The sequence below is a fragment of the Camelus bactrianus genome, chromosome 19, assembly GCF_048773025.1.
Source record: "Camelus bactrianus isolate YW-2024 breed Bactrian camel chromosome 19, ASM4877302v1, whole genome shotgun sequence".
NCBI lineage: Eukaryota > Metazoa > Chordata > Mammalia > Artiodactyla > Camelidae > Camelus > Camelus bactrianus.
Genome location: NC_133557.1, coordinates 31948862 through 31972975, shown reverse-complemented (window position 1 = coordinate 31972975; position 24114 = coordinate 31948862). Strand labels below are relative to the sequence as shown.

Genomic DNA, 24114 nt, shown 5'->3' with positions numbered 1-24114 from the left:
CCTTCCTGTCTGTGTCTGCGTGTGGGTCAGCCCAGTTAGGCCTGCTGACCAAGAGATCTGTAGTTGGAAGTCAAGAGACGAGACAGCACCAGAAAGGAGAGGCAGTGTGGGGAGATCTTTGAGAGTCTTCCTTATTCACCAGAGTAAAGAGTATGGACAAAACCCCTTCTGTATGTGGTCAAATGATTTTTGGCAAGGGCGCCAAGTCCATTTAAGGGGGAAAGGGCTATCATTTCAACAAATGTGCTGGGTAACCTAAAAACCCACACGTAAAAGAATGAACTGGAGCCTCACTTCACACCATGTGAAAATTAATTCAAAATAGATCAAGGACATGAATGTAAAACCAAAAACTATAAAACTGAGAAGAAAACAGGGCACAACCTTCATGACATCGGCTTTGGCAGTGATTTCTTGCACGTGAGACCAAAGGCACAGACAGTAACAAAAAAGACAGGTTGGACTTAAAGAAAATTTTAAATGTGTGTGTCAAAAAGATACCATCAATAGTAAAAAGACAAGCCACAGAGTGGGAGAAAATATTTATAAATCATAAAACTCTTAAAACTAAACAACAACAAAAAACAACCTAATTTGAAAGTGAGCAAAAGACGCTAAGAGACAGGTTGCTACAGGAGATACACAAATGGCCAAAAAGCGCATTTAAAAATGCTTATCGTCCACGTGTCAGGGACACGCAAATCAAAACTTGGACACACCACACACCCATCAGGATGGCTACTATAATTCTAACAAACAAAAACATGATGAGGAACCCTTGTGCGCTGCTGGTAGAAGTGTAAAATGGTGCACCTGTTGTGGAGAACAGTATGGTGGTTCCTCAAAAAATTAAAAGTACAGCTACTGCAGGATCCAGCAATTCGACTTCTGGGTGTTTACCCGAGCTAACTGAAAGCGGTGTCTTGAAGAAATACTTGCACACCATGCTCACAGCAGCATTATTCACTATAGCCAAGAGGGAAGCAGCCCAAGTGTCTCTTGTTGGATGAATGGGTAAGCAAAATGTGGCCTATACACCTGATGGAATATTACTCATCTGTAAAAAGGAGATTGTGGCACATGCATGTGGGGCGAACCTTGAGGACATTATGCCAAGTGAAATAAACCAGCCACAAAAAGGTGAATACTGTAAAGTTTGGCTTCTAGGAGGTACCTAGAATAGTCAGATTCAGAAAGTAGGACGGTGGTGGTTGGGCTGGGGGAGCAGGACTGGGGAGCTAGTGTTCAGTGGGTACAGGGTTCCGGTCTTACAAGATGAGGAAGTCCTGGAGATGAGTGGTGGTGATGGCTGCACAACCCTATGAAGGTTTAACACCACTGAGCTGCACACTTACAGATGGTCAGGGTGTACTCTATCACTGAAAAAAAGCCTCATGTTCTTTAAGGCTGTTGGACACATTCACCCAGGCGCACACACAAGGCATCACGGTCTCCTCTCTCCTGGGGCAGGGTCCCAAGGCAAGTTCTTCGAAGGGAAACTCGGTGCCTCACTCTCCAGCTCATGAAATGTGGATGAGCCCCTCTTCAAGAAAGCCTGCTGTCCGAAGTCCCAGATCCCACAGGCAGAGGAGCAAGTGTTCCCTGAGGTAGGCCTTTCATCAGCAGCGCCTTCCAGCATCTGAAGTCGGGGTGGGGCTGGGGGCAGCTGCTCAGACTGGAGCCCCGGGCTGCCAGATGTCGGGAACCTGGGGAGAAGTGTCCCCATATCCCAGCTGTACTGCCCCCAGAGGCCACAACGGGGCACCCTAGAGCTGCACCTGGCCCTGCACGCAGCCCTGCCAGGGGCCCAAGGGCAGAGTCTCACCTGCCTGCTCCCTGCCTACTTTTCTGCTGGCGGGAAGGGGCTGGCCACCTCCCTCAGGCACCTGGCCCCTCACCCAAGGGGTAAGCGGCTTACTGGGCTTTCTGTGGGGTCTCCAGGTTGGGAAAGGGCCAGAAGCTGGTGGGATGAAGGGAGTCAGGGGCAGGAGGACATGGTACTTGCAGACTCTGTCAGGCTGAGCCCTTTTTGCAGATCCCAGGGCAGCTCCCAGGGGCTCAGAGCAGCACCCGTTCAGCAGGGTCCCTGGGTGCCTCCACGTCTCCCTCAGAACGTGCACCTGTTCCCACTCACCTCCCCCACCCCAGGTGCTCTAGATGACCGTGACCTCCAACGTCACATCAGGGTTACAGGCTGAGTTTGCACTCTCCCTCTGCCACCGGCACCCCCATCAACACTCCATCACCACCGTCGCCGTCAGTGTCGCTACCACCCTCACTGTCACCATTGTGGTCATGTGTCACCTCCATCCCACAGCTGTAGATCTGAATCCTGGGCAGGTGACTCCGACCGCTGCACCATAACCGCCCATGTCACACAGGTCCTCGTTCAGGCTGCCCAGCCAGGTGACGGTGGCAGTGGCGTTGGTTGGGTCTGGGTGCCGCATCCCCTGCCCATTCCCCAGCACCGCCCTTGGGCCACCTCACAGACAGGTAGTCGAGGCTCTCCGATGTGTGCTGAGGCACCTTCCAGGAGGGCCCCCCTGCCCCCAGAGCCGCTGTTTCTGGGCCAGGAGGGGCCAGGTCAGCCTGAAACGCATTGTGTGTGGAAGGGAACCAGCCCCAAAACCAGGAAGCTCTCCTTCCGGGCCTGGGCACAGGCCCAGGGTGAGCCGCAGGTCAGGGCCAAGGGACAAGGTTTTCCCTGGGCAGCCCCGGGCAGGAGCTGTGGCCACCGGCCCCTCCTGCCTGCCCTCCGTTCTCAGAGTCCCGGCCTCGGACAGGCTCCTGGGGGGCAGGGAGCATGAGGGCCTCAGGGAGCCTCCGCCGAGTCCCCAGACCGTCCTCTGGCTTCAGGGGTCCGTGGGGCTCAGGGCACGTCACAGCGAGCATGCAGCCCCGACACCGGGTCAGGCCTGGTGACCTGGGGTGTAGGGCCTTGGGCGTCACAGCTGCCACAGTCACAGGGAGCCTGTGGGCATCTGGCCAGCGTCATGTCCTGTTCCATTTTACCTTATTTTGTCACTTAATTTCATTTGTTTTCCTGTACTAGATTTTTTCACGGAGGTATAATCGACACGCGACAAGGAGTGCAAACCGTAGAGTTCCACCTGCGGGGTTTTCCATCCGCGCTCACCCCGGCGGGCGGCGTGGCCCCCTTCCCCGCCTGGCTCCCGGGAGGCTCTCGCGGGCCCCGGCCCCGGTTCCAGGTGAAGGCACTCCAGGTGAAGGCACTCCAGGCCTGGCCTGTGCCCCAAGTCCAGGTGGACGGCCAGCTGGCACCCAGCGGAGAGGACTGTGGGGCTGGACGCACCCAAGAGCATTCCGTCTCCCGGCCCCACCCTCCTGTGGGGCCTGGCGGCAAGGACTGACTGAGCCAAGTGGCAGGAAAGGAGGCACTTCCGCCCCAGGCACACAGCGTCCAGCTGTCCCGTCCCAGTGGACACTGAGGGCTCGCCACGCTGGCCAGAGGCCAGGACATTCAGCCGAACCGGGTGGAGCTTCAGGTTCAAAGGCAGAAGCTGTAGGGCACAGGCAGCAGGGCCCCGTCACCCCGGGCCAGGCCCGCTAGCAGCACACCCTAGGGTCGGTCCCCAGGCTGACCTCCGACCCAGGCCCCTCCATGTCCAGGCAGGGCCACACAGTCTGTGGAGGTACAGGCCTCGTGGCGGGACGGGCCCGGTTTCCAGGGCCGACCCCCCGCCCAGGTCCCCTCCTGTCTGCACCTCTGTTTCTGCATCAGGAGGTTGAAGCTGCTCCCGGTCCCCCTGGATGCAGTGAGGGGTCATCAGGTGGAGGGCAGCCAGGGGCCTGAGCACAGGCTGCATCTTTTCTGCACCCGGGGCCAGACCCAGGTCCAGGCCCCAGCAGCGGAAGGTGGCCCTCCCCGCCTCCCCTGTGCTGCTGTTCTCACTGGTCTGCCGGCCTGTCTGTCCGGGAGTTGCCCTTGGACCCGCTCTTCCGGCCCGTGGAGGAGCAGGCGGCAGGTGTGGATCAGCGAGCCGCCGCCCCACGCAGGGCCGGGCACCCCAGCGCCCGCCGCCACGCGGCCGCGTGCGGGGAACCACAGAGTTGCCAGCGGGTTCTTCCTCAGCGGGCTCGCTCTTCCTGCCTGGGAACTGGGCCTGAGGGTTGCTGCCCCCTCGGGAGCGTCCTGACCGCTGGCCCGGCCTGGCCCAGGCCCCATGGAGGCCCCATGGCAACCCTGTGGGGCAGTCCAGTTACAAGTCCCTTTACAGGGCGGGAAACTGATGCCGAGGGAGAGGAAATGGCTCCCCGGGGAGTCGGGGTGCAGGGCGGGGTCTGAGCCCAGCCCTGGGCTCTGGGTAGAGAGGGAGACACAGTGCAGGAGGGGCCCTGTGTGGGAGGAGAGGCGCCCCCGCCCCGTGCTTAGCCCCGCGGAGGGTTCATGGTGGGACTTCAGTCATGGACATGTTCAGAAACCCCCGTCTCCTCTCTGTGCCCGGGGACGCCAGCGGGGAGCCTGGGAGGGACTAGGGAGGGACCTCCGGTGCTGGGTGGTGACAGGGCCTGCGCTCCGGCAGCCTCCACGCACCAGGCAGCTGCAGAAACCTGCCCAGAGGCAGAGGTTGGTCTGGCCTGGAGAGCGACTGGAATCCAAATTCCCGCCCCAGGGGGTGGGCCTGGCCTGGGCTTGTCGGTGCAGCCTGGCCCCCAGTTCCTCCCCCGCCCCCGTGGCGCCCGGCTCTGCAGGCGCTCTGGGACTCTGAGGCCCTGGGATGTACGGCAGGGCCCAGCCAGGAGATGCCATTGCCCCCCACCTGCTATGACCCCGTGCAGGTGGCTGCAAGCAGGTGGCTGTGTGGGGCCGGAGGCCATCCTGGGCCCCAGGGTGGGCATCAGGCCCCAAGGTGTGCAGGACCCCTGACCCCTGACCCCAGGGAGCTCCTGGCCAGGGCAAGAAGCCAATCAGCATCTCATCTCAGGAAGGTCTGGGGCAATGGGTCGAATCCAGGTCGGTTCCCTCAGGACACATGGCAGCACTGGCTGTCACGACAGGGGAGGGGAGGGCACTACTGGCCACTAGAGGGTGGAGACCAGGGATGCTGGTCGGCGCCCGAGTGCCCAAGCCAGCCCCGCAGGGAGACATCCGCCCAGAATGCTGACTGCGTCGGTCCAGAGCTTTGAAGGGCGATGGCCCATCTGAAGGGGCTGTGGGTCGGGTGGTCAGGGAAGGCCTCTCCGAGGAGGAGACGTTGTCGTGCAGGGACCAGGCCTGGAAGGTCCGTCCCTTCGTGCTGGTCATCCCAGTGTCCCGGCAGCCAGAGAAGAGGAGGACCAGCCGCTGGCTCTGCGGTGGGGGAGGGAGAGCAGGCAGGGATCTGGTGCCAGGCCTGCGGAATTCCAGAAGGCCGAGGCCTCCTCACCAACCCCCTCCCAGGCTCCTAGCTCCCAGGAGCCGCTGCCACATTCCTCCCCCTGGGTGGGCAGGGGCTGGGGTCTTGGTGCATTCCTGGTGGAGATACGGGGAGGCCCTGAAGGCAGCCTGCGCCAGCCTCCTGCGGGACCCAGATAACCTTTGTGCGGGCTCTGCTCCACTCAGCTGCCCAAGGCTGGGGCCACAGGGCCTTGCTGAGGACGCTCGGGGTCAGCCATCGTGAGAGAGCAAGCATGTGGGCGCACATCCAGCCAGGAGCAACCTGTCGGGAGGGGGAATGAGCACCCTGCGGATAAGGTCTGGACTTACCAGCCCGGCGCGGTCAGCAGGCAGAGCCTCCTGACCCCTGAAGACCCCTGGCTGGTGGGGCCGTGTCGCCTCGGGGTCATAGTGCTGGGGACAGTGGAGTCCACACGGCCTTTCTGATCCCTAGTCTCCGTTCTGTAAGCTGGGCTTTTGTGAACATCAGGTGGGGGCCTGCCCAGCACTGGGCACAAGCCACCAGAAACAGCAGCTCCTTAAAGACCCACTGGGCACGCGGCCCCGGGAGGCACGGTGGCGCTGCGGTGCTGGGGCCGGGGACGAGGCAGGAAGTCACCATCAGCCCCTTCAGCTCAGGGGTCCAGAGAGGTTGCGCCTCCAGCCTGAGGCCACAGAGCAACCCTGGAGGCGAGAGGCGGCAGGAGGCTGGGCTCCAAGAGAGGGGCGGCTCTCAGCTCCCGGCCTCCACCTCCCTCGGTACCACTTCCTGGAAGGCCAGGCTCAGACCCCCAGACCCCCTTCAAGAAGGAGACGGCTCCCAGGAGACGCTTCCACCAACCCCCGACGGCGGACCGTCCAGTCTTGTGTGTTTACATTCCTCTAGGAAATGTTTCCCCAGGAGGGCCAAGGGACAAATGTTTTGTAAATGTTGAAACCCAGGCAAACAGAGGCCTGGCTCCCAGCCCACCCACCACCCCTGCTTTTCCACAGGGCAGAGGGGAGGCCCCAGCGGGGACCCTGGAGGGGATCCCCGCCTCAGCTGGCCCACCCCCTCTTCCCTTCCAGCCAGAGCAGAGCTGCCGGGACAGGCCGGGTGAGGACTGGGCACAGCACACAGCACGGGTGGTGCCCCCAAACATTCCTGTATTTTCAAGGCCTCTTGTTAAGAAATTGGGGTGAAGTAGGTGGAAGTGGTTGGGGTGTCACTTGTATCTGAAACACTGGGGACCCTGGGGAAACCCCCAGTGTCGGGCAGGCCGGGGTGAGGCCTGGTGCCTGGGCGGGCTTCACCCTCAGGCCTCCAAGGCAGGAGCCTACGGCTGAGCTGCGTGTGACCCAGGGGCCCAGGGCCCTCGGCAAAGGCAGGGTGGGCGGGGCCCGTGGTGTGTCACACTCCAGGCTGAGCCAGTCTCCTGTTCAGGGCTGGGTGTCTTGGGTTCACCATGGCCCTAAACACAGGCCTCTGCCTCCGTGGTGCTCACAGAAAGCCCAGGACCAGCGGGAGAGCAGCGCCGCGGGCACCTCCACGTCTCCACCGCCGGGCACCGCTCCCACCTGAGCTGCGCCCGCACACGTCTGCGACCTGCCCCTCCACACCTGGGAGGCCAGCGGCCCAGGTGCAGCCCGAGCTGCTGGCTCCTGGTCCCCGCAGCCTCTGCAGAGAGCCCGCCACCCAGGCTCGCGCGTGTTGTGGCAGGTGCGGGCGGCGAGCCTCTCTTCAGCTAACACGCCTCGCGCTGGCTCAACCCTTCACCCGCTGACGGACAGCTGAGCTGCTTCCGCCCTTCGGCTGTTATGGACGATGCTGCCACAGACAGGGTTCGCGCGCTGGGGACCTGGGAGCGGGAGCCCTGGGGATGCTGTGTTCCACCTTTGAGGAAGCATCACCCTGGCTTCCCCAGCAGCAGGGGGGACCCCGACTTCCCATGTCCTCGCCCACACTTGTCACTGCCTGGTGTTTTCACTCTGCCCAGCAGCCAGAGAGGAAGCTGTGGCTCTCAGGCTGCCCAAGAGGGACACTAGGTCTAGACACCGAGCCCTCTCCTTTCAGCCTGCCTGTCCCCACCTGGGGCCTCCTGGCCAGTGTGAAGGCGACGGGGCACAGGGGTCCCAGGGTCCAGCCACGATTGCCCAGCACCTGCTCAGCACAGGGCCTGGGACGCACAATAAATAATAAAATGATAAGATTAAATGAAATAAATGAGAATTTTAAATAGTTGTTGAATGAATGAAGGAAAAACTTACAGCAGACTAGGGGCCCCTGGGGCCTTCAGAGCTGGGGTCTGCAGGGTGTGCCTACAGAGTGCGAGGTGGGAGAAAATTCCTCGTGGAAGTTGTGGCTCAGCTTGTGCAAAGGCCCTGCGGTGTGAGGGGGCACTTAGTGTTTGTAAGGAGGCCAGTGAAGCTGGAGTGCTGAGGGCTACAAGGAGCAAGCTGCTGCTGCAGGTGGGGCCAGGGGCAGGGACGGGCCCTCCAGTGTTGAGGCTGCTGGAGGGCTGAAGAGTTTCCCACAGGGGCAACTGCACAGTTTGCCTCTGAAAAGCCACCTGAGGTGACAGAAGAGAAACCCCTCACCACAGCCGGGGCCCCAGCAGGGTGAGTCTCAGCGCTGGGCCAGCATCCAGGCCAGGTCTCCTGAGGGCCCCACCTTGTCCCCTCCTTCTCCTGCCAGCCCAGGGGGAGAGCTGGGCTGACCTGCAGAGGATGCACAGGGCAGGTGCTGCCCCAGGCCTCCTGCCCAACCCGGCCCAGCCGCCTGATAGCCCTTGTCCCTCTGCTGTGTCCTGTCAGAGCCCACCCTGGACAGACAGCTGTCAACACCTCTCTGTGTAGGGCCCCTACCCTTCCTGGGGCAGACAGCCCTGGCAGGTAGGAAGTGGCTCTGTCACCACTGCGGCTGCCTCCGTATCAGAAACAGATCCCTTCTCCAAGGGTCAGCGAGGTGCTGGTGGTGCTCTGAGGCCAGACGTAGGGACAGTGCCCAGGGCTCCCCGAGGAGCGGGGCTCGGCACACCCAGGGCAGCAGGCGTGGGGAGAGAGAGAGAGGCAGAGAGAGAGAGACAGAGGCGAGAGAGAGACAGGAAGAGACAGAAAGAGACAGGGAGACAGAAAGACAGAGAGACACAGAGACAGGGAGAGCAGCCGGAGAGTGAGAGCCCAGAGAGGAAGAGTCGGGAGACAGGGGAGGGCGACGGAGGGCAAGGGGGAGGGCCAGGGAGGGTGAGGCAGCTCGGGAGGCCCCTGGCCTGGCTGTGGAGGGGTGCTGCTCTGAGGGAGCGGCTGATGCCAGGCCAGGCCAGGCCAGGCCTGCCCAGGGGTGGAGGCCATGTGCTGAGGGCCAGTGGCCCGGCCGGTCAAGGCCGGAGCAGGGGCTGCTGGACCTCGGCCCCGCAGGCACGGAGGGGGCCATACCTGGTGTGGTTCCTGTGGTGCCGGGAGGGGCAGGCTGACCTGCAGTCTTGCTGCTCCTGCCAGGGTGACAGACCCGCAGGGCTCAAGGGAGCCTGCCTGCCCCGCCGGGAGCTGCCAGTGAGCCCCTCTGCCGCAGGGCCCCCGACCAGGTGTCCCAGAGCTGCTGAGGGGCTCGGGCTAATGTGGCTCCCCTTAGGGGGCTGCGCGCCCAGGAGTGGGGGGCGCCTTGCAGCCACTCTCAGCGGTTGGCTCCCGCAGCCCCTGCCCTGCCCTGCCCGTGGGATCGGATTCCTCCCGGGCAGTGAGGCCTCCTGGCCATATAAGGCCGTCCGCGGGCACCTCTTGCAGAAGCTGCAGAGCCCTCGCCCCCGCCCCGCGCCCCAGGGGAGCCAGAGCTTGGCCAGGTCCCCAGGGACGGAGGCGGGGGAAGGGGCCTGCTGGGCACAAGTCCAGTGAAGGAGAAGGGCAGGGGCAAGCCAGGTCCCAGGATGCCACCCCCTCCCTCCATGCTGGGCACCCCCGCCCCTCAGTTGACTCCCCCAGGGCTGCCCGTTGTGGAGTACAGAGCAGAGAGGTGGTGATGAGGTGACGGTGGGGGTGGGAGAGCCCTGAGGGCCAAAGGTCAAATAGGATAAAAAATGCCACTGCGGAGACGTCGGCTCCACGGACATCAGATGAGGATGCTGCAGTCCTGTGCGGAGGATGCAGCGACCGAGGTAAACTCAGTGGTCACTGCCTTCTTCCGAGGTCCCCCATGTGCTCCCCACAGATCTGAGATCAGAAGGCTGGACCCCCAACTTCACACCCCAGCAGGCTGCTGGGGGACACCCGGGTCTGGAGTCCTAAGAGCAATCTCATTACTGCAGCAGCCCCTCCCTTTACTCCCTGGGGATGGCTGGGTCTCCAGGGAGGTCCCAGGCCCCCACCCTGGGGTTCCCAGGACCACTTACCCCACCCACACCGTTCCCTGAGGCTGGGGCCCGAGATTTGTGGCTGAGACTTGTCCCTCAGGCCAAGGGCTGAGTCCAGGGGGAGCATCTAGTGAGCCGGGGAGGGGTAATGTCTTGCAAGGATGCAGACATCTGGGCCCATCACAGGCGGCCCCCTCCCTGCACCCCTTTCCACAACAGGGGCTGCCTCTCTAGACTCTTGGCCAAGAAGGGGCACGGGATGGGGACAGGATTGGGACCATCGGGGCTCAGAGGTGGGGCTTCTTCCTGGGAACCCGGAGACTTCCTCTAAACTCGCGAAGTCACAGGGCCCTCTGACACCTGGAGGGACCTGCGGGAGGTAAGTCCAGGAGGCCATTCCTGCCTGCAGTGGGCAATCTCTGGGTGCCTCCTCTTCACCAGGCCTGAGGAAATGGCCAAACAGGCAGGACACAGGTCGGATATAGTTTAATATAATGAACGCACCCAATAGATCAGGCTGGGCACACACCTGCTGGCTCTGGGGAGATGCCTGGAGGCCCATATGGTCAGAAAAAAGGGGCAAGGGCTCTGTTGTGTCCTGGGTGGAAGTAGTAAAGCCACTGTCCCCATGAGATAGATGGGGGACAGCCTGGAGGGTCTGCTGACTGACCAGACAGGCAGGGCATAGCTGGGAGGTTCCACGGGGCATGGTGGGCTGCAGTGCTGGGTCTGGTTTTATCCTAAGACAAGCAGAAGCCGTGTTTGGCCAGGGAGGAGGCGGTGAGGTGGGTGTGCTGCCCAGGGCCCAGGGCCCAGCAGGGCCTAGCTGTTATCATAAGGGTTCCAGCCCACAAGGTGACTGATCCGATTCCTTCCAGCTGATGGTGTGCTTCACAGAGCCCAGTGTCAGCAGGGTGGGGGTCCCCTACACTCAGCTGGAGACACAGAGGCCATGGGAGAGGGGTGTCCAAGCTGGACCCTGGACTCCAGCCCAATCAAGGGCTCTCTGCTCATTGATATCACACCAAACACCCCATGGAGAGTCACGAAGCCTCAAATTTATTTTTTTATTTTTTTAAAAATTATTTTTTTTTGTAGGGAGGAGGTAGTTAGGTTTGTTTGTTTGTTTGTTTGTTTACTTACATGGAGGTACCGGGGATTGAGCCCAGGGTCTTGTGCATGCTAAGCATGTGCTCCACCAGTGAGCGACGCCCTCCCCCCCTGAAGCCCCAGATTTCGGAGTATCCCGGGGTCATGTGCTTTTTATAGGGTCAGGCCTGCCAGTCCAGGACACCAGCCAGGAAGATGTTGGTCCGAATGGGAGAAAGGAGCCTTGGGGAACCTCTGTGGATAGCCCAGGACCTGGGGGGCTGGCAAGCCCAGGTCTCAAAGCACCTCTGGTGTGCAGGCGCCCACATCAGGACCCCCAGGGATCAGGCCTGCAGTGGGCACTCTGGGGGAGTGTGGCCTGTGAGCTGGGCACACAGCTGGCAGAGGTGGACCCTCCAGTGCTCCAGGGTCAGAAGGCTCCCAAAGGAGCGGCCTTGGCCAGGCAGCGTGGGGTCAGTGCCATCTGGTTGGGGTCAACCCAAAGTCTGGGGGCCTCTGAGGTTTCCCAGAGCCACATGCCCTGAAAGCTGGGGAGAGCCCAGAGGTGGCCCAGGTGGGCCTGCAGGTGGAGAGGAGACACCACTCCTTAGGGAGCAGCAAGGGACCTGTCCCCAGACCCTCCTCATGCTGGAAATGCTGGGACTCACCTGGCCCCATCCTACTGAAGGCAGCAGCCCTTGGAGGGCTGGGGACAGGTGGCAGCCCAGGAGGGGATGGGATGCTCCTGGCCTGCGGGGGTCCAGCCACTGCCCTGGGCCTCCTGCCGTCCTCGGGCCCTGATACCCGTTCGGTTCACTGAGGCTTGTCCTTTGCCCGCTAGCCTCCAGCTCCTTCAGCACCTGGGAGCTGGGCTCCTGGGCAGTGGACTGTGCCAGCCCCAGGTCAGGGGAGGACTCCGGGCTGAGCAGTGGCCAAGAGGCCTGAGAGCTCTCCTGGTCCCCGTCCTGCTGGGCTTACAGCCTCCTAAGTAACGAGGCCTTGTCTCAGGGCTCCCAGCTGGTCCACGTCCTCCTCCACCGGGCTGGCAGCGGCCACCAGCCTCAGCCTTGCCCTTGCCCACCCCCCCACCTGCTGCTCTGCCCTCGGGACATGGTACCGGTTCTCGCAGCTGGGCTCCCTGGAAGGGCATCAGAGCAGCCCAGGGGAGGGAGCGCAGTCTCAGATACGCCACACCACAGCCTGGGGGCTCCGAACCCTCTTCCTGCGGAGACAAACACTCCGGGCAAGGAGCAGAGAGCCTAGCGCCTCGCTCGCCCGCACGCCCGGGGATGGGGGCTTCCTTCTCCCCACATGGCGCCGCACAGACCCGCCTCGACCGTGCAGCTCCTCCCAAGGGTGCAGGGCCCCTTGCAAGAGCTGGGCTCTGGGACAGGCGCTCCGGCACAGCCATCTGTTACCGGTTGTGACGCGGAGATGCCGCGCAAGCGTAAAGCGAGTGGCTCCCCCTACAGCTGCTTCCCGGAGAGGTCACTTTTAGGGCTTAGGCTGAGGCAGGTGTGTCCCCACAGCTGCCCCGCAGATGGGGCCGAGCAGGGGGCTCCCGGGGTTGCTGTCAGGCTCCGGGCTCAGGAGAGGGGCGCTGTCCCGAGGGCAGGCTCCCCTGGCCCAGGCCCCACGTCCCGGGGCTGAGGGGCACTCCGCGAACCCGCACCGCGGTCCAGGAGCATCTCTTCCCCAGTTGGGCTGCCATCTGTGTCTGACCTCCCACAGGTCCTGGGGCTCCTGTTACCCTGGGGCTGGGTGGGGAGGGGCTCTGGGTCTGGGGTCATCCTTGGGGGTTGGCGAGAGCCTCGAAAGACAGAGGAGGACTGGCAGCCTCCACGCCCCTCCCCCGTGAGCTGACTCCTCCCACTCTGACCCCCCAAGAGTGGGCATCCCCCTCCTGTGGACTTGGGACAGAATGCTGAGCCAGTCTGCTTTGGGGAGGGGGCGCTACATTGGGGACCTGTGCCCGAATGGTGTCCAGTACACACAGGGGGAGAAAATGAGTGACAGACCAACTCCCTCCCCCTTGCTAGCTACGTGTTCTTGACCCACCGCTGGACCTTTGTCCTCAGTTTCCCAGCTCCTAAGTAGGAAAGTGCTGGGTAGCCCAGGAGTCAAAGCAAGACGGGAGACACACTCGCTGGGCTGTCTGGAGATGATTTGATGGAAAGGTGACACGGGCAGCAAGGGGGAAGGTGGGCAGAGGTGGGCCCCTCTCCCCTGCCCTGCCTACCACCTGCCCCCAGAAACCCCTCCCCCCACCCAAGAGGCCCGTGTGCCTGGCTGGGATAGCACCTCCATCCTCCACGCTGCCCCGGCTGGGGCGCACAGCTGGCACAGGGTAGGGGCAGAGGGTGGGCACCTCGCCCAGCCCCTTTCATCACATTCTCCTCTGCCCACTTCGCCCCACCATCCTCCCCTTGCCCAGTTGCTCCTGGGGCAGCTGTCGGCTGGGAAGCAGCTAGCCCAGGATTAACCCCCCCAGTGCCGGATGCTCGGCTGACTCAGCGCATTCTCCAGCAGCCGCCGCTCCCTCCTGCCTGTGCTTGGCTGCCAGGAGGCTCAGAGGGCTCCCACCCCTCACCTCTGCCCGCTAGCCGCACCACACGTAGAGAAGCCAGCGTGGGGGGTTTCCAGCCCCAGCCCCCAGGGCTGCCTGGGTCCCCAGCTGTCAGGGGGTGCCAGGGCCAGAGGGTACTGCTGAGATGTGTGTGATGGGGGCCTCTGGACAATAGGGAAGGCGGAGTGGAGCGGGGGCGGGTCAAATCCCCCATCTGGGGACCCTCCGTGTGTGCCTCCCAAGGGATCATAAATTACGTCTCGAGCTAGCCTGTCTGCTCCAGGACTCCAGATTCCTGCAGGTCCTCCTCCCCCTGGGCCAGCCCCTCCCCCACTCAGAGCTTCTCCAGCTTAGGGAACCACCTTTTCTTGCCTTCCGCAGGTGAAGGTACCGAATTGCTGGAAGAGGAGGGAGAGGGAAGGGGAGAGGGGAGAGGGGAGGGAGGTGGGGAGCAGGGTCATTTCATTGCCTGTTTCTCAACTCCTAGAGAAGCGTCAGTCCAGTCCCTTGGGATTCAGGATTTGCAGGAGTCCAGGGACAGCCAGGAAGACGTAGCTAGTGGTGCAACCTTCCGGGAACAGCTGCTGGGGCAGGACCCCTGCCAGGACCAGCTGGCCATCACCCCACACACTCACCCGGCTCCCCAGGACTGTCCAGGGGGTCCCACGTGGGGCAGACACCCGGCTGGCCTGGCTCAGAGAATGGGGGGGGGGGAGCTGCCAGCCCAGCAGCTGCACCTGCCCCGCCCCATCAGGGCTTCCCTTGAGGCCAGTTTGGGCCAGGAGCCTGAGGGGAGGAGACCCAGTGGCTGAAGCCACCCAAACACAGAAACAGCTGGGACACCGCTCTGAGCTCAGGCTTCTAGGTTCCGGCCCATTTCCCTGGTGTCCTTGAGCGCCTGCCGTGAACGGGAGGGTCTGACCGGCAGACAAAGACGGCAGAGTCCACAGAGCCCCAAAACAGGGCACACCCAGGCACGAGGGTGGGCCCACGCCTGCCTGCTCCCCCCCACCCCGGACACAGCAGGTGCCCAGGAGATGTCCTCTTTCACAGCCAATCTTCCTGGCACGCACTGGGCTCTGAGCATCCTGCATTGGACACAGGGCCCCCCTGGGTGGGTCCAGTCCCTCCTGATCCATTTCCGGATTTTAGAGTATTTTTAAGCCAAACCCTGGGCAGGTGGGAGCCAGGTGGGTTGAATCTGACCTGGCCACCCCAGGGAAGATGGGATCCCCTGTCGGGCTCTCCCTGTCTCTCATCAGATCAGATTCCCAGCACACTCACAGCTGGCAGAGTGCACCTTCCCACACACCTGCTAGATGGGGCGGATAAGGGCCAGTATGAGGGGAGAAAACCCAGAAACCTGCGGGGGTCAAAGAGGTGATGCTTTGTCTCCGGACTTCACCCCCTCAAGCCTGGGAACCCAAGCATCCAGGCTCCCGGGTGGAAGTCGTCTGAGATGCTGTGGCCATTCTGGAGTTATGGTGAGGACGAGCTGGGCCGTTGATGGGGGAGATGCCAGGACTGGACCTGTGGCGAACGTGTCCGACTCCCGGCCGCGTCGCCTGAGTTGAGGCCGCCGGGGGCGCTCCGCCACGATGTGCCCGAAGTTAGGGAAACAAAGAACCGAGCCGCCAGACTAGGTAGAGCGGGCCGGCCCGCCGGGGCGAGGGGTGCTGGAGGGCGCAAGGGGAGCGCCCGGGACCGGGAGCCACGCCCTGGGGGCCGCCGCGGCGTCGCGTTCCCACGGCCTGGCCCGAGGCCAGCAGGTGTCCTTTCCGGAAGGCCAGCCGGGCCGGGGTCCCAAGGGTTAAGGCCGCCGGCCGCCCCTCCCCCCGGCCTCCCCCGCCCCCTCCCCGGGGCGCGGGGCGCGGGCGCCCGGGCGGGCCGGGGCGGGGCCTGACGTCCTCGGGCGGAGCGAGCCGGGCCGGGCCGGCGGCCGCGCTGCAGACTCGCCGGGCTCCCGCCGCGCTCGCTGTCCCCGGAGCTGGAAGATGGCGAAGCCGGGCGCGCGGCCCCGCGGCCCCTGGGGCCCCGCGCTGCCGCCGCTGCTGGCCGGGCTGGCGCTGCTGGGCGCGGCGCGGGCGGCGGCGGCGGCGGCGGGCGGCGGCTTCAGCCTGCACCCGCCCTACTTCAACCTGGCCGAGGGCGCCCGCATCGCCGCCTCGGCCACCTGCGGCGAGGAGGCCCCGGCGCGCGGCGCCCCGCGCCCCACCGAGGACCTCTACTGCAAGTTGGTGGGGGGCCCGGTGGCCGGCGGGGACCCCAACCAGACCATCCAGGTGAGCGCGGGCCGCGGCAGGGTCGCCGCGGGGTGGGCCGGGGCGGGGTGCTGGGGACGCCGGCGCGGGGGCGCCACGGGCTGGGACTCCGGAACTCCGGCCCAACTTTTTCGGGAGCCCCGCGGGCCTCGGAGAGCCCAGGTACGGACTGCAGCCCCCTCATACCGTCCCGAGGCTCTGGTTCCGCATTTCGTGGGACAGAAGTGACCCCAACTCGGCCATTCAGGCTCAGCCAGAGAAGTGCGCGTCGCTCCGGGAAGGCGGAGCGCAGCGGACCTGAGGGCGGCCAGCGCCGGTCGAGTTCGGCCGAGGGGGGCCGATGCCTCGTCCCTGGCGGCGCCAGGTCCCGGGATCCCGGCGAGGGCGGGACTTGGCCTCTGCGGCCGGCCGTCTGTGGGGAGGGGGCGGACCCGCTCCGCCTTCCCCTGGGACAGGCTGGGACCTGCTGGCGTCGGGATGGGACTGGGATGGGGGCTGTGTTTAGGGCCAGGCACAGGAGGCTTCCTCTCCTGCTCTAAAGGGTAGAAGCCCTCTCCGCAGGGGTCTCCGGAGTTGGTGGGACCCTCATGGTGGGAGGGGAACACACAGAGGGAGTTTTAACTGGGGTGGGAGCACGCTGCTGCAATCAGGGACAGCCCCTTTGCCCCACAGGTCAGCCTCCACGGGATAGGGTCTGCTTCCGAGGCCCGTGTTCCCGCCCCTGCCAAACCTTAGGGACAGTCTGGGGGCCCCAGGCTGGTGTAACGTGAGCCTCGGCCGCCAGGGACTTACTGCCACCTTCCCGGTAGGAGAGGCTGGGGGAGGGGAGGAGGGTAGTTGGAGAGTGGAGTGATGGGGTGGGTGATGAATGAGGGAGCCTCAGCTGGGTCAGCTTCACTGCGCCTGCGACTTCCCTCGGCCCCTCCAGGGCAGTGAGGAGTGGGAGGGAGCACTGGTGCCGCAGAGCCACCAGGGACAGAAGGGCGCCTCCCTCAGGCTCCTGGACACCCCTCCCTGGACTCACTCCTCTAAGCTCTGCACAGCTGAGCAGGAGGTCTCGAGCCCACATTTCAGGTGGGGAAACTGAGGTCTGTGAAGCCCCAAAGCCAGACCAGGGTCTGGGGGAGGCAGTGAGCGGGGGAAATCTGGGCCCCCACCTCAGGCCCTTAACGTATCTGGGTGACATCAGAGGGACCAGGTCAAGAGGAGGAGCCTTGTGGGGTCTCCAAAGCTGCCCAGAGGGCTTGGCTGGGCCCCACCACCCCTCCTAGATGCTCATCTGGGATTCTGCAGCTCGAACAACCCAGGCTCCCAACCACCGCCTAATTGCCCACCTGGGCTGCCTGGCCCAGGCCCTTGAGGAGGAGCAGCTGTGTGGATCTCTGAGGGAGAGACCGTTTATTGCCCCCTCATAGTACTTAGAGCAGCAGCTTGGGAGCTATTGGCTCAGGGTCAAAGCCCCTCTCCTTTGCCTTTCCTTAGCTGTGCGACTTTCCTCCCTGAGCCTCCGGCTCCTCATCTGTAAAATGGGCACAGCCAGAGGGCCCGCCTCCCCTGAAGGTGTGAGCTTGGCCTGAGGAGCCTGGGAAGCCTGGTGTCATGACCTCTTGCCACATAGCGGTGGCTGTGTGTGGTGTTGCAGTCGAGGGAGCGGCCCTGGGTGAGAACTTCTGGCCAGTGCTCCCAGCCCCCAGCCCAGTTAGAGCTGAAGCCCTCCCTTTGAAAACCTGCAGCACTCAGCCGTCAGCACCCCTGTGGCAGGAAGGCTGGTGGCTAGCAGACGGGACCCGAACAGCCGTGAGACCTTGGAGGAGTCACAGACTCTCTGGAGCCTCTGCCCTGTCCTCTGGAGGCAGCGGGGCTGCTCCCGGCCCTGGCCTTCTGTTGGGTTGGTGATAGGGCCTTGTCCATAGGCTCCGTCTGGAGCTGAGTGGCCAGGCACACTTTTCAGTTCCAAGAGCCCAGTCCTGTGCCAGCCTGATGGGTGGGGCAGGGAGGACCTGGGCCCCAGGGCTGCAGGCCAGCCGCTCCCAGGGGCCTCCTGGGGGAAATGGGACAGAAGCTGGCTGGGGGCATACCAGCCAGGGCCTGGGGAGAGTCCTGCTAGGCATGTGGGCAAGGCGGTCCTGTGGGCAACTGGGGCAGGCAGGGGGCAACTTGGGAACCCAGCCCTGCGCCTTCAGGTGGGCCTCGGAGGAATCCGGGCTGGCCCCAGCCCCACAGGGGACGATGGGGGCTTGGCTCCCAGCGTGGTGACTCACTGGGAGGGGAATCCCTTATCGCTGCTCCTTGTTTCCTTGCTCTGTTCCTGGCAGGACCCTCTGCAGCAGAGGGGTGGGGGGAGCCCTCTTTCCCCAGCCCCATCCACTGCAAGCCCAAGTCAGGCCGAGCGGTCAGCAGGAACCGTGTCGCGGAGTGGCCCCACTGTGGCCACATGGGGGTAGAGTCACCTCTCCCTGATTCTCTGGGTGAGGCCTGAGCAGAAACTTCCCTTGGCTCCCTTGACCCTCGACCACAGGCAGCTTCTTTGGGAGGCCCAGCCAGAGGGCCCTACTCACCTCCTCCGGGAAGCCTCCCAACCCTGGCGGGTCCCACACCACTGCACCCACGTGCACTGTGCTTTCAGGGTGCCTCTGAGCCCCTACTCTGCTCGCCCTCTGGGATCCCCCACAGGTCTGGGAGCCAGTACCTGGGCTCTGGTTTGGGGTCACTGTGCTTGGGGACATGGCCTACACAGATCATGCGACTTTTCTGGGTGCCCTCCATCACCCCAGCCTCTCGGTATGCCAGCTCTGGGTGGTGGTGGCCTCAGGGGCGCAGTTAAGAAGAAGGCAGGTGCGCACCCCCTCCCACCCGGAGGGCTGTAAGGGGGTATCGCTAATCGCCAGGCAACTCTGTGTCTCATGCGGTAGAGTAAATAGAGCAGGGTGATGTTGGGGGTTGTCAGGCCAGCTCCTTGGGTGGTCTGGAGCTCTGGGGCCCTGCTGAGGAGGTGACATGTGAGCTGAGATGGAAGGCGAGATCAGGGTGCCAAGGCCCCAGGCAGGAACAGGGTCAGGGGTGGGGTGACCCAGAGCACCCAGCACAAGGGGTCCTGGGTGGGAGGCTTGGTGCCTGGTCTGCTGCCTTTGATCTCGCTGTCCTGGGTGCTCAGTGGAACCTGGGGCCAATGTGTCTGGGGAGGCAGGGGCCTGCCGGGGGTCTGTGGACGCTGGGGGCTCTCTGTGGCTGCCAGCCCAGGGATGGTGCAAGGCATCTCCCACGCTCCCACCTCCAACTCCTAGGACGAGGTCTGGCCCCCTGGGAGGCTGGGAGGGGTGGGGCGGCCGCATTTCCCAGACGCAGCCTCTCTAGGCCTCAATCAATGCCAAGTCTCCAGGCCCGCTTTTTGTGTGGAGGGCCAGCAGGTCTGGTTTCCTCTGGGGTGGGGTGTGGGGCCTCCCCTGGGCTGGCAGCCAGGCTCAGCTCTGCCCCCTGCCCCCGGCCCAGGCTTCCAGCACCTGCTCCTCCCCCACAGAGACAGTGCGCCCACGATGCTGGGAGCCTCCTCTGTCACCCCAGAGGACGGGCCCCCGGCAGGTGGCTGGACCATGGCAGAGCAGCTGCTTGGCCCCATGTGGGGTCCATTAATCCTCCGGTGGCCGAGGCAGGTGCCAGCATTACCCCCACTCTTCAGATGGGGACACTGAGGCTCAGTGGCTGCCGTGACTTGGCCCAGTTCCAGGGCTCGGAAGCAGCAGAGCCAGGAGGTCCAGGCCTTGTCTGCCGGCTGCCCACATGCCTCCACTCTGGGGCCTGTCCCCACAGGCCACAGGAATGGCTTAATTTCGTCTCTCTGGAGATCCTAATCCACATGGCTCTGGGCGAGAGCCTGGCAGGGAGATTTGGGGGGGACTGGCTGGTGGGGGTGGGGAGGGGCACACATCGGGCCTGGGCCTTCTAGCTGTAGCCCTACCTTCCTCACTCTTTCTTCCCCACCTGGCACCATCCTGCCAAGCCCTTCTGAAGCCCCCCTGCAGTGGCCAGTGGTGGTGGGGTGGGGGAGAAGTGTGTGACTTGGCCCTTGACTGGCCCGTTGCCCTCTCAGCTCCAGCTTCGTTGGCCTCCGTGCTGTTTACTGCTTGAGTCGAATTGCTCCAGGGCCTTTGCACAGGCAGTGCCTCTGTCTGGAGCACACCCTCCCCCACCTTTTTTCCCACAGTTGGCTCCCCCTCGCCCTTTAACGGGCACTGGGGGTTGAACCCGGGACCTCGTGCACACACCAAGCACAGGCTGTACCACTGAGTGCTGCCTCCACCCCACCTCCTCCCCTCGTGGTGCAGGCCTCGGGTGCCCCCTCCTCGGAGAGCCCTGCGTTGTTTCCCACCTGAAGTGGGTGCCCCTCTCCCTCCTTGCTCTCCTGTCTCTGCTGTAACAGGTGTGACCACCTCTCACATGAGCCGTATCCCAGGTTGAGAACGCAGTAGGCACTCACGTCTGTTTGCCAAGTGAATGAGTGAACGGCGGACAAGGGGCCACAGACTGGGGGTGGGGCCAGCGTGATGCGGTAGCAGGGTGACGGGAGGGGCAAGGGGTCCCAGCGCTTCTTGGCCATCTCACCACCCCTCCCCCACAGGGCCAGTACTGTGACATCTGCACGGCTGCCAACAGCAACAGGGCGCACCCCGTGAGCAACGCCATTGATGGCACGGAGCGCTGGTGGCAGAGTCCGCCGCTGTCCCGTGGCCTAGAGTACAACGAAGTCAACGTCACCCTGGACCTGGGCCAGGTACAGTTCCTTTCTGGTCTGCGCAGCCCGACCCCCGCTTCTCCAGCTGACAGACCGCAGGGTGAGGCACCTGCCCAGAGTGAGCTCGGGAGGCCGGGCCCGGGCGGGCGGCAGGCCCGGCGTGGACAGAGGCGTGGCAGTGGGCACTGTGTTTTTTCCACATCCTGTGGTGCACGGGGAGAGAGGGGGTGGGACACGGGGTTTAGCGAAGGTCATGTGGAGAGTTAGTGGGAAGGGCGTCGAGGGGACAGCATGGAGATGGGGCCAAAATGCTGAGCCCCTGGTGCCCTCAGCTGGCGCCTGGTGTTTACTCTGAGGAATTCCTCTGTGGACGGGCTCTGGCGGGGGAGTGGGAGGGGCTGCAGGAATGCAGAGGAGGCCTGCGGAAGTGGACATTCCTAGGATACCTGTGCTGCGCAGAGGCCACCAAGGGGTTAGGTGTGCCCCGCCTCCACCAGCCCCTGTGCAGGCAGGAGGGTGGGGCCCAGTGTTTCCCAGTGACCAGCAAGCCCCCTTGGTGGACTTGGTCTGGGTCCAACTCACACAGGCTGAGTCCCACCCCCATGTGATGTTGCTCGGTGCTGGCTTTGGTATCCCGGCCTGTGAAATGGGCTAGCAGTCCTGTTGCCTCCTTGGAAGGGGCAGGGGGATGGGGGCAGATAGGTGAGGCCAAGCCTGGAAGCCGCCAGCTCTGGGCCTACCTGGGAGCCAGGGCTACAAGGTCCACCCTGCTAGACCCCATCCCACCCCCTTCCCTGTTCACGGGCCTCCAGAGGCCTGAGTCCAGGCGGGCTTTGCCACCACCCCGGTGTGTGACCTTGTGGGTCTCTGCTCCTTGTGGAGCCTCCATCCCACCGCTGCCTGAGGACATTCAGGAGAGGTGGGGAAGCCTCGGCCGTGAGCCCGGCTGGAGGGGCGGCCCTGCAGGCAGGTTCTGGGGATAGCATTGGGTGCCTCTTGCTAGGGTTAGCTGTGAGGCCCTCGGGAGGGGTGGCCCATCTCGGGGCTCCCTGCCTGTTGGCGGGGCTTGTGCTGCCTGACCCAGGTCTGGATGGGGCTGGACCCATTTCCCTTCTGTTCACTGGGCTTTTGCCCCATGCTCCCCTGGAAGCTGGGAGGGCCCTCAGCAGCCCTGTGTGCCTCCGGGGTCCCCCTCTCTCTGGCACTGCCACAGGGGTGCCCGTGGGAGGAGGAGGGAAGTGGAGCCTGCCCCGCCCTGGGGTCAGTCACAGAGTTGGTGCCGAGCTGCTGGGTTCTTCTCCGCCCCCTTTGTGGACAAGCCAGGCTAGGGCAGGGTGCAATGGCCTGGTCTCCATGGCAACCCAAGGGTGGCCCAGAGCAGGTGGGCAGGTGCCCTCCCGAGGTGTGGAGCTCAGACGGCACTCAGCACCCACCCACCCGGCTCTGTGGCCCCTGAGGCTCAGTGTCCACATGTGTGAGATGGGCGGGAGATGTTGGGGCAGGCGGGCGTGTGCTTTCTAGACTGGGCCCGGGCCCAGGAGAGGGTTCCACTGTGTGTGCACCCGGCCTTCCCAAACCTAGTGTCCCCAACCTCAAAGTGACACAAACGGGGAAGGGGTCGTTTCCACCCCTGCTGGGGGAGGTCGACCCGTGACCCTCTTAGCCATCCTTCCCCTCTCCCGCCCCGACCTCTCCTTCCTTTTGCCATCCACCAGCCCACCCATCTAACATCCATCCATCCATCACCCTTTCCTTTTCCCTCCCTCTTGTCTCCCCCTTCCTTCCCCCTTTCACTGACTGCAGAGGGGTCTACCCAAGCCTCCATCTTGGTTGGGCCAAGGAGCCGCCAGCCTTGGTCGGAGGGGACTGCCCTCCAGGGTGCTCTAGAGTTAGGTGGGGCACAAGTACTCAGTTTCCAGTTCCGTGGGCGAGAGAAATCTCTTTCCTGGGCATGTTCTGAACCACTGTGGAATTCCAGAGCAAATTCCTGCATTTGCCACCTTCCCTGTCCGAAAAGGAGCTCCCTGCGCCTGCCCCCCTGAGCCACTGTGCACCTACTGGGTCGGGGGACAGAGACCAGGTCTTGCATCAGCAGCCAGGCCCCACGAAGGGAGGATGGAAGTGGCACCCGCTGGAGCTCTGCGGGGAGGCGTTTTGGAGGACGGGGCCTGGGACAGGTCCTACTGGCCCTCATTGACGCTGAGGTCTGTGCTCTCCAGTCCCCCCAGGTCTGGTGACGGGAGCGTCTGGGGCCCACAGTCGGACCGAGAACGTCCGTGAGGCAGGGCCCTCTGCGCGCCCTCTCTAGTGCACATGGGGAGAGAGGCCAAGGGGGAGGGACTTGGCTAAGTGAGCTCAGCCCGGGGTTCCCTTGCTCTGGGGCTCTGCTGTCCTTTGAGGTACAGGTCCTGGGGTGGGGCTGGGGCTTCTGTCAGGAAGCTGGGCTGAGCAGGCAGTGGGGCTGGGCACTCCCCCTGCGGCGGGCTGCCAAGGGCCTTTGTTCTGGGATCTGGAACGGATGCTCCAGGAAAGGGGAGGGGGCGGCGCCCTGGCATCAGGAGGACTTCCTGCCCAGGGAGGACCACGAGGGGCCTGTGCCGCAGCCCCGCCTCACACCTGGGCTGGAGCAGGGCTGGTGGGGCCAGGCCTGCGGTCCCATGTGTGGCGGGGCCCCAGGAGACCGCTCCCTCTCTCCTCCGGCCGCACCTTGTCCTGCTCTGACCTTCCCCACCCCAGGGTCAGGTCGGGGCCCCCTGGACCCTCTTCCTCCTACTTTGCAGATGGCGAAGTCGAGGTCCCAGGAGCGAAGTCCTGGCTGAGCAGGCGTGGAGGGGTCCCGGCCTTTGCTCCCTGCCCCGCTCGCCACGCAGACCTCAGCTGGGGCCTCTCAGACTGAGCCGTGGGTCTGAGCCTTGTGGGGTGCCGGCCTCCAGGGTGGGAAGGCACCGTGGCTGGTGACTGAGGAGACGCTTTCCCAAGTCCCAGTAATGCCTGCCCCGGGGCTGGGGGCTTCCCGCTTATGTCCTGTCTCCTCCAGGGCCTCCTGCTGGCCTCACTCTCCCCATTCTGGAGCCTCACCTGGACCAGGTGCCCAGGTGGTCTTCAGGAGCAGGGCAGGCTGAGTTGGGACTGGCTCTGGTGGGGTGTCCGCCCCCCTTCCAGACACCCCTCTGGTGGCCTGGCCATGGGGGAGGGGCTCTCCCCAGCAGCCCTACCCCTTCCCTGCAGATGAGGAATGCTGATTCTCTCCAACTGTGTCCTCCCCTTGTGCCCTGTGGCAGGCGGGGTAGGTGGGCCCTTTGTCCCAGCCTGGAGAGGCCAGGGCTGGAGGGAGCAGACTGGAGACCAGGTGGGAGGTACAGTGAGGGTAGAGGTGCAGAGCCGGGGCTGGGCTGGCCGTGGGGTGTAGGCTGGGGGGGTTGGGTGTGAGGCCAAAAGTGTTGGTTGGGGGACTAGAAATGCCAGGTAGAGGGGTCTGTACCCTTCCTGGGGGACAGCAGGGAGGGTGCCCTGTGTCCCCTCACCAGGTGGGGGTTTGAGCAGCAAAGCTGTGGTGAAGCTTTTGGAGGGTGAGAGCTCCCCCAGGCACTTGGGGAGACTGAGTGCCAGTGTGGGGAGAGGCTGGGCTGGGCCGCTGCAAGGCCGTCTGCGCCTGGGTCTCCTCTGCCTGTGGGCTCGAGAGCACCTACGCAGGGCCTTTGTGCCTCGGCGAGGACCCCAGACACACTGGCTCCGGGGGCTGTTAGGGGCCCCCATAAGGCTGCCCA

General features: G+C 64.0%; 2 protein-coding genes across 13 annotated transcripts in view; one reads left to right on the top strand and one right to left on the bottom strand.

The window, feature by feature from the left end:
- Positions 1–525: 525 nt before the first annotated feature.
- LOC123616652 (uncharacterized) lies at positions 526–9462 on the bottom strand. 10 transcript variants are annotated; one of them, XM_074347563.1, is made up of 5 exons: positions 8792–9462; positions 7625–7738; positions 7446–7533; positions 5538–5660; positions 526–5311 (listed from the first exon to the last, which is right to left on the bottom strand). In XM_074347563.1, exons 1-5 carry the CDS (start codon positions 9460–9462, stop codon positions 4943–4945), a joined length of 1365 nt encoding a protein of 454 aa, XP_074203664.1. In that variant the 3' UTR covers positions 526–4942. The 10 variants fall into 10 exon arrangements, 2 of the variants coding, with proteins under 2 accessions (XP_074203664.1, XP_074203666.1); XM_074347565.1 differs by lacking the exon at positions 5538–5660; XR_012500706.1 differs by lacking the exon at positions 7446–7533 and having other exon boundaries at positions 7625–9124.
- Positions 9415–24114, top strand: part of LAMA5 (laminin subunit alpha 5) — a 56934-nt gene continuing 42234 nt past the window's right edge. For 2 of the 3 annotated variants that reach the window (XM_074347549.1, XM_074347548.1), the window contains exons 1-2: positions 15337–15639; positions 20234–20386. In XM_074347549.1, coding sequence (XP_074203650.1) covers positions 15352–15639; positions 20234–20386 — 441 coding nt within the window. In that variant the 5' untranslated portion in view covers positions 15337–15351. Of the gene's footprint in view, positions 9508–15336; positions 15640–20233; positions 20387–24114 lie in introns of those variants that run through there. The other variant, XM_074347550.1, reaches the window with a different exon arrangement.